General features: G+C 58.7%; 1 protein-coding gene across 2 annotated transcripts in view; it reads right to left on the reverse strand.

Moving 5' to 3' along the window:
- Positions 1-431: 431 nt before the first annotated feature.
- Positions 432-8977, reverse strand: part of PREX1 (phosphatidylinositol-3,4,5-trisphosphate dependent Rac exchange factor 1) — a 187636-nt gene continuing 179090 nt past the window's right edge. For both annotated transcript variants that reach the window (XM_058685886.1, XM_058685885.1), the window contains 7 exons: positions 8234-8377; positions 8021-8135; positions 6299-6365; positions 4818-4990; positions 3314-3416; positions 3024-3091; positions 432-2180 (listed from right to left, as the gene is read on the reverse strand). In XM_058685886.1, coding sequence (XP_058541869.1) covers positions 2138-2180; positions 3024-3091; positions 3314-3416; positions 4818-4990; positions 6299-6365; positions 8021-8135; positions 8234-8377 — 713 coding nt within the window. In that variant the 3' untranslated portion in view covers positions 432-2137. The remainder of the gene's footprint in view (positions 2181-3023; positions 3092-3313; positions 3417-4817; positions 4991-6298; positions 6366-8020; positions 8136-8233; positions 8378-8977) is intronic.

Genomic DNA, 8977 nt, shown 5'->3' on the forward strand with positions numbered 1-8977 from the left:
AGCCTGTTTCAGATTCTGTGTCTCCCTCTCTCTGACCCTCCCCGTTCATGCTCTGTCTCTGTCTCAAAAATAAATAAACGTTAAAAAAAAGTTTTTTTTAATATAAAAATAAAAATAAAAACCCCTATTGCCCCGGCACGGCTGAGGCACAGACCTACTGTGCACTCTTGGGTAGCCCTCGCCACTCTTCCCCTGCAAGAGAAAACATGTATTGTCCCCGTGTTAGAGGAGGAAATGGGTTCAGGGGGTAACGTCACTGTTGCGTGGGGGGTGGGGGGGGTCTCTGGCTCAAGGACTCCGACAGGATCGATGGGAACCGTCCCCAGTATGGTCTTCAAAGCACGAGCTCATTCCGCCCGCGACGCTGGCCACCCTGCCCTGCCCCTCACCACCAGAGTCAGCCCCAAAGGAACCCTCCACAGATCAAGATCTTTGTATTATAAACTGACTTTTAATAATAATAAAAAAAATCTATCATGACTTTAATGAGAAGATCTGTACATTTTAAAGTAAACCAGTGCACAACGCCCTTGCCCTCAGGGGCCCCTCTCCATTTCCCACCAGGGGGCTAAAGCCAGTCTTCATTTGTGTCCCTGCCACCTGGGTCCAGCAACAAGCCCACGTCTTGCCATCTCGGCCACAGTGGCAAGTGATGGAGGGTGGTCCCTGGAGGCCCAGGGGGCCAAGATGCTGGTGGGGCTTCAAGTCTCAGGGGCAGTGGGCAACCCAGACCTGATCTCACCCACCACACAAGGGTGGAGAATAGATATCCCCTCCCTTCTACCTCGGCTGGGGTTTCTCCCTGCTGGCACACACAAGCTAGAGGGGACAAACTGCTGAGGAGGTCCCAGTGTGGGTCCCTGTGCCCAGGAGGCGGGCAGGGTGACTTCCTGTCTCTCTGGCTGGCTGAGAAATCCCAAGTGCCCTGCTCTGAGCTAACATCAAAAAATAATAATAATAATAAGTTACAGAAGCCACCACCCAGCGTTTCCCAGGGGCCCTCCTACCTGCAGGACAGACACCTGTGTGGGACAGCATCTCACGTGGGCGCTTCAACCCCCTCCCACCCCCAGCCCTGGTCCACCTGCCTCTCAAACCCTCACAGCCAGGCCGAAAGAGAGCAGAGTAATTCAAGCTAATATTGACCGGCTGCTGGAGAACTGAGGCGGGGGGGGGGGGGGGGGGGGGGGGGGGGGGTATAGATCCTAGCCAACACCTGTGAGTGATACCTTAAGACCCTAATATTAAAAAAGATGAAATACTGACATTTGTTGGATTTTCAATAATTTAGTTTTCTCTTTTAGTAGAAGTGGGAAAAGTCATCAACACTACCTTATGTTGGTCCCCTGTTAGACAATATACCTTTCTTTGAGATTTAAAATGTCAAATATATAATTACACAACCCAGAAAAAAAAAAAATCTTGACGACACCAACAACATAAAAACCCCAAAACAAACCATAGAGAGTTCACGCCATATAAATACAGTCGGAGCAAATCTCGCGCCCAGGACTGGTGGCTCGAGTTCCAATGGCGGTGATGTCAGAAGCTGGTGTGGCTCTGGAGTATCCTCTTGGTGACAGGTGGTGTGCCCCGTCCCTCTGTCTTTCCTGGCAGAGGCCCGGCTTCTCCCAGTCCACCGAGCAAGTTAGTACAGGGTTAGGGGTGAACTGGCAGCTAAGGTGAGGAGGAGGAGGAGACACCGTGTGTCGCCTGGAATGTGGACTTAGAAGGAAACCAGGGGTTTCAAAAGTGCAGGTTGAACCATCCTGAGGGAGCTGGGTGCGCAGGCCTCCGGCTACAGCACCCGTGACATCCCCCCTCCGTGTCCCGGGGACTTGTGGGCAGGAGCCCAGGTCCTGGCTGCACCCGTCAGTGAGCTCCGTGGGTCCCCGGCACCCCCTCGGGCTTCGGGCACAAGCGTGGAGAATGTGCCGGCCCAGGGCCGACCGGCCGGCTCATCGGAGAGCGGGGGCTCCGCTTGTCCACACAGGAGGTGGAGACGCAGGCTGACGGATCCTGGAGCAGGAAGGAGCGTCGCAGCCGGCTCTGCAGAAGGCCGGCGCGGCCCCCTGTGGCTTCCCAAAGCCCAGCTCCGGGGGGGACGCAGCCGAGCACCTGGCACCCGTCTGCACGTTCAGAGGTCTCCGTCCACTGGAGGCTGGCAGAGGCGGTAAAGCCTGGCGGAGACGGGTGAGGAGCCCCATGAGCAATGGCCCGGCCGCCCATTCTTTTTGAGCACGTAATCCGCGCCCAAGGAACACAGCTCGACGGGTATAAAAAGATGCGGGGTGAAAACCTTCCACGCTGCTCGTGCTCCCCCCCCCGCCCGGCTGTCTGGCCCCCTCCGGACCGGCAACGAGTTTGCAGACACAGACGCGTCTGCACGCGCGTGTTTGGGGGTGAGGATACGTGTGTGCGCGTCCGTGCACACGGCGGGAGCTTTCCCACGCTGGTGGTGGCAAACTAGCCCTTGGGAGTTTTTTCACAGATGGGGGGACCCTCTGCGGCACCACGCGGGCGGCCCCCGGGTTCCTTCGCGTCTGCACCGCCAAGGGCCTGGGCTTCACCCTCAAGTAAGAGGGAGCCACTCGTGGGTCAGATCGGCTGTGGGGAGAATGATGGCAGGGGGACCGGACCGGAGGCCGCTGTGGTGACACAGGCAGGACAGAGAGGCAAGGCAGCACGGTGGTCAGGAGCTCGGCCCCTAGGACTCCACTGCCAGGGCGCAAGGTCCCAGCTCCCGCCATTTGCTAGCTGTATGACCTCGGACGAGAGACTTAACCTCTCTGTGCCTCAGTTCCCCCAGCTGCCGGCTGGAGAGAATGCTCACAAGGTTGTTGTTTGGTAAAGAAATAAGAACGCTGCCTGCAGTGGTATTTGTCACCCCCCCAAAGTGCGTCCCCATAAACGAGCGGTGGGGCCCCGCATGAACACCATGGGGGCTTCCCGGGGTGAGGCCAGGAGTTCCGGCCAAGCCTGGTCCTGGCCTCCCAGAGGTTTTGGGGGGAGCAGCCACTCACCGCGGTGCACCCTGGGGCATCTGATCCTTGACTCGGAGGTTTTTGGCCAGAATCTCCACCCTGGGTCCCTGGGAAGAAAGAAGGAGGCTTGGGACCTGCCTCGACACAGAGCTCAGGGAGGAAGTGTGTGGGTGCAGGTGGGGTGGGGTAAGGGGAGTAACGGGAGGCCCCAGAAGCTGAGATCCGGGGCCCCGCCAGATGGGGAGAAGGTCCAGGTCTGGGGCCCTTCATGCCACCATGCCCTCAGCCCACGAGACCCCGAGAGTCCCTGGAGGGTGGGGCCACCTCACCTGCTTCCGCATGATGTCCGTGGCCTGCATGATGCACTTGGGCAACAGCCCGTGGCTCCGTGCCAAGATGGCCGCCTGCTCCAGGGAGACACTCAGGGTGCTCCTGCAGGGGAGGGGCGGGAGGGGCCGTCGCTGCCGGGCAGGCCTCATGCCCTGCTCTCTTGCCCTGAGAACTGCCCCACGTGCCCCCAGAAAACTGCTGGACTTGCTCCTTCCTCCTCAGGCGTCTTCTCCCTGAGAGGCCCCCCCAACCCCCCCCGTCCCCTCCCCCATCCACCCCCCCAACACCTGCCCGTCTTTCCCCCCGACAGCCAGCACTCCCGCACACAGTAGGCGTTTTCCTGCTTTACTAAGGCGTCAGCTTCCTTTCGCCTGTTTTGTTCTCTGACACTCCCAACGGCCAGCTCAGAAGAGGACCTTGGTGAATAAACACTTGTTGGAGGAAACAACTGAAGTGATTCCCTTAATCGCTTGGCCTCCCAACTTGTCGACAGGACATATCCGTTCATCCCTCACGTCTGTTCTGAACAAGTCTAGAACGTGGGCACTGCAGCCAGACCCCCTGGACTCAAAGCTCAGCCACATATAATCACTCTGTGGCCTTCAGCAGGTAAGCCGCCTTCTCCAGACCGGCTTCCTCAACCACGAGACAGGGGCAGACCAGTATCGAGGTACTATTGACCTTCGGACCGGGGGACGTGGGGGGCTGTCCTGCCTCTGGCCACTGGACGCCAACAGTGCCCTCCTCACATCGGGACACGGTGCCAGGTGTCCCCTGGGGGGCAAAACCGCCCTCGACTGAGAACCCCTGGAAGAGGCCATATCACACCAGCTTGCTACAAAGAGGAAATGAGTTAATCCATTGACAACGGTGCTGCCCAGTACACAGCAAGCACTCGCGACGAGCATTTATTGAGCACCTGCTGTGTGCCAGGTGCTGCTCAGTGCCAGGCTAGGGCAGAGAAGCGAGACAAGTTCCTGCCCTCACAGAGCCGGCCGACACTGGGCGGGGGGGGGGGGGGGGGGGGGGGGGGGGGTGTGACTGGGCCTAAACTGGCACACAAGCCAAGCTCCCAGCGTGTGGGATGGTGGTGGGGCTGCTGAGGGGAGGAGGAGGGGAGGGGAAGGGGGGTGGGGGGGAGAGGGTGCGGTTTTAAACTGGGAGGTCAGGGAGTGTCTCAGAGAAGGTGACTCCCACCCCTGGGGACAAGGAGCAGGGACAACGGGCAGAAAGTGGGGGAGTGTCCACGAGGCGGCACGGAGGCCAGCTCCGCCCCAGCGAAGACCAGCACGTTAATGGCGAACGGATGGTCAGGCAGAACCACCCACGCAGCCCTGCAGTCCCGCTGTCCAGACTGAGGCCGAGAGGGAGGGCCAAGGCTGTGGCTGGGCCCAACAGGCAGGGCCAGAACCAGGATTCAGCCCTGAATCCTCGCTCCCGGAAGCCCGTCCAGCACCCCGCCCCCCCCCCCGCCCCCCCAACTCCAGGGTCACAGCAGCTCACCTCTGCATGCCTGTGCCACACATGGCAATCTGGCAAGCGCCCAGGCGGTAGCAGAGCTCCGAGGAGATGGGGATGAGGCCAGCGCCCAGGCTCCCACTGGCACCAGGTTTAGGGTGGACGAAGGACTTCATGAGGCGGCAGAGCTCATCCAGGGCATTGATGGGGCGTATCAGCTGTGAGGCGCACACACACACACACACACACACCCCAGGGCATTGAGAGGAGGCCCCCACCAGCCTTGCTCCCCATCATTTCCCTCTTGCCTGGCTCTGTTATTGTAGCTGTCCTCCCGGCTCACCTCTCCGGGGGTTACAGCCCGGTTAACCTTCCATGACTCCTGCTCAAGGACCACCTGTGGCTCCCCATTGCCCCGCAAGCTGGTATTCAGTGTTTACACTACATTTCCAGCCTAACCTTCCTACCTAATTCTTTCCACCTGCCCCAATGTGCCCCTAACTAAGCCGGAAAGAAGTGCCCTCTCCTGTCCTCTCCCAACAGAGCCTTCCTGGGAAGGACTTTCCCTCCATCACCTGCGCAGGCACAAAATGGTGGTTTGCCAGTTCTTTCTGTGTCATCTTAATATTCTGCCAGCCAGACCACGAACTCCCAGAGGGCCGTGCCCACCAACTTCTCCGGGAGCCCCCAGCCTCCAGTCCCGAGGCCAGTACCCCAAAAGCGCCGTCAAATTCGAGGTCTGCCTGCGCCTGGGACGTGGGCAGAAGGCCTGGAGCACACGCCCTCAGAAGGGCAACTGTGACACGTGGGAATGTGGGCCGCACACAGCCAGATCTCTCCATTTCTCAAGAAAAGCTAGAAGCCTCCATTTCACTGGAAAGCTTTTGATTTTGAAGTGCTGGCAATAGGGGTGCCTGGGTGGCTCAATCGGTTAAGCGTCCGACTTCAGCTCAGGTCATGATCTCACGGTTCGTGGGTTCAAGCCCCGTGTTGGGCTCTGGGCTGACAGCTCAGAGAGCCTGGAGCCTACCTCAGATTCTGTGTCTCCCTGTCTCTCTGCCCCTCCCCTGCTCGTGCTCTGTCTCGCTCTGTCTCTCTCTCTCTCTCTCTCTCTCTCTCTGTCTCAAAAATAAATAAACGTTAAAAAAAATTTTTAAATGCTGGCAACAAATTTCAATCAAACAAAAAGACCACCACACGGCCACATCTGGTGGGGGCGGCTGCTGCAGAGACATGCTTGGGTAAACAAGGGAGAGAAGACAGGCACAGGTGCACCCATGCCAGCAGGGGGAGAAACATCTAAGGAATTCCGAGGTGGGTGGGGAGGAAGCTGGAACTCCTAGAATGGGGAAGGAGTTCTCCCGGGAGGGATATCCCTGGAGGGGGGACTACAGAGGCCTCAGGGGCTTCTCTGCCAGGATTCGTGCTGGGCTGGGACCCCGGGCCCCATCTGCTGCACCTTGACCCTGACAGCAGCCCGCAGCCCGGCCCAAGCTCCGCAGCAGGGTGAGGGAAGGGGGGCACACCTGGTCTATCTTCACCGCCGTCGTGCTGGCATCCGTAGGCAGGTTAGACCGTTCCAGGTAAAATGCCCTGAGAGAGAAAGACTACTGCGGCCGCTGCCCCTCTGTTCCCCCAAAGACTCACGGTTCTCCCCGTCCGGCCACCTGCTCCTCCAGCAGTGGGGGGTGGGGACAACAGGGGCCTCCTGCGTACTCCCCCCCCCCCACCCCGACAGGCACTCCTCAAATGCCACCTCTCCCTGCCTGCTGTCACAATCAGCACCCTGCCTCCCTACCGTCTATCCCCTTGTCCTACTGAGTCTCTCCTCTGACCACTTCTCATCACTTAGCACATTACAGTGCTCTTCGTTTACTGGTTTATTGCCCCTCTCGCCCTCTAGAAGCAGGGCTCAGCCAAGTTTTTTCTGTGATGGGTCAGAACAGTAAGTGTTTCAGGCTGTGTGGACCAGACTGTCTCCATCAAGATGCTGCTCAGATCTGCTGCTGTAGCCCAGAAGCAGCCACGGACAGTACAGACGCAAAGGAACGTGGCTGTGTGCTAATTAAACTTTATTGACAACGCAGGGCAACTGCTGCTCTAGAATCTGTGCTCCGTGAAGAACAGGATTTGTTTGGCCACTGCTGTCTCCTGAGGAGGCATCCAGAACAGAGCCTGGCCCACAAAAGCTCTCGATTAACACGTGCTGAATAAAGGAAGGGATGGATATGGGAATGCTCTTGGAGGCAATGTTTCAAATATTCAACAAATGGGGGCGCCTGGGTGGCTCAGACGTTTGCGTGTCCAACTTGGGCTCAGGTCATGATCTCACAGTTAAGTGGGTTTGAGCCCCGAGTCAGGCTCTGTGCCGACAGCGCGGAGCCTAGAGCCTGCTTCAGATTCTGTGTCTCCCTCTCTCTCTGTCCCTCCTGTGCTTGCACACGCACTCTTTCTCTCTCTCTCAAAAATAAACACTAAAAATATATATATATATTCAACAAATGGCCCAAGACGGACCGATGGCATTGACCAATCCAAAGAGACACCAGTTGTAATAATACAGCTGGGTGTTTTCCCTGAACAAGCAAACGAAAGCATCACTCTCCCATCTCCAGATGGTGAAGCTGGGCCCCGAGACAGTAAATCCCGATGTCCTGATTTTCAATCTACCTTCTCCACAGGGGAAGAAGGGCAGAATCAGGAAGGAGCTGGGCCGGAGGGGTGGTGGTGAGAGCTGCCTCCCTGAGCCGGAAGCTTCCTTCTGGCAGATGTGGCCCCTGCTCTCCGCTTCTCTCTGGGGGTTTCTTTCGAGCAGGACCAAGGCCCTGGGGCTCACCCTCCTTCCTCCCAGGTTCAAGAAGGCCAGGACCCCTGTTCCAACTCCCACCCCACACAGAACGGAATACACAGCTCCTCTCAATTGGAAGAATCTGCTTTGAAGGGAAACAGACCCAGTTCAAAGCTCAGCTCAGCCACTGTCTACCAGTGCGACCTTGAGCAAGCTGGGTATGCTCTCGGGGCCTCAGTCTCCTCATCTGTGAAGTGGCTAGAATGGCCTCCTGTGACTTCTGGGAGAATCTGCACAGCCCGTGTACACAGAGGGCCTAGCAGACAGCAGGTGCTTAAGAAAGGGTGTTTTGTGCGCTCCCACACTGGGGACCCGCCCGGTGCCTTACGTGCTAATGCCTGCCCTGCCACGGCAGTGCCCAGACTCCTGTCCCCAGCACGCAGCCCAGGCAGATACCTACCTGAGCTTACGGTAATACTGCTGAACCTTCTCCAGGGACTGGGCGTTGATCTCCTGCTGCAAATCTTCCACAGCCTGGCTGCCTGGAGGGGGTGGCCCCTCCACATTCTCCAGAGCTATGAAGGAAAAAGCAGAAGAGCAGGTGGCCGGGTCCCGGCGTGCTCAGAGGCCTCGGCTCCCCCCGCCGGGCCCCACCCGGCACCCCACAACTCACCCTTCGTGAACAGCACGGTGTGCAGCCTCAGGCTGCCTCCGCCCTCCAAGCGGGAGGGCAGCTTGGAGAAATGGTAGCTGTCGAGGAAGAAGACGACCTTCAGCGCCTGCCGGCTGCCCTCGATGTGGTGGAAGACGTTGGTGTCTGTGGGAGGGCACAGTGGGACAGGGCGGCTCACTCCCTGGGCCTGGGGGGAGCCCCGCTCTACTTTCGCTGAGCCGAGTGGCGTCCCCGCACGTCCCCACTCTTACCACCTCCACGGAGTAGCCTCGGAATCTCCTGGCTCCCACCTTCAGGGAGGCATCCTGGGACCTCCCTGCCTGCCGGCCCTAGAGCACTGGTCAGCCCTCCCTGCCCTCCCTCCAGCGCTGGCCTCGGACAGCCCCACCCTCCCGCACACAGGAGAGGAGCCTCCGACTTCTTTCCGCCTCCTTCCGCAGGTCCTGGTTTCCACCGCTTCGTTCTTAGACGTGGCGCGGGTTCTGCCCCCCTGGGGAGCGGCCAGGGTCCCCGGAGCTTCACCGCACACCTTGTACCTCTGACCTGGGAGCCCAGGGCCTCTACCTGGCAAGACCTACCCTCGAACAGGACCTGCATCTTATTTACACCCATAAGGAAGAGTTTATGGCAGGAGTGGCAAAATTATGGCATTCACACCCCATCCTGCAAAAATCACTAACCAGTCAACAGTTGCCCCTGAGCCCAACTCTGCCTGTGGACAGGCAGCCACTGCCAGTCAATTCC

This window comes from Neofelis nebulosa, chromosome 9, assembly GCF_028018385.1.
Source record: "Neofelis nebulosa isolate mNeoNeb1 chromosome 9, mNeoNeb1.pri, whole genome shotgun sequence".
NCBI lineage: Eukaryota > Metazoa > Chordata > Mammalia > Carnivora > Felidae > Neofelis > Neofelis nebulosa.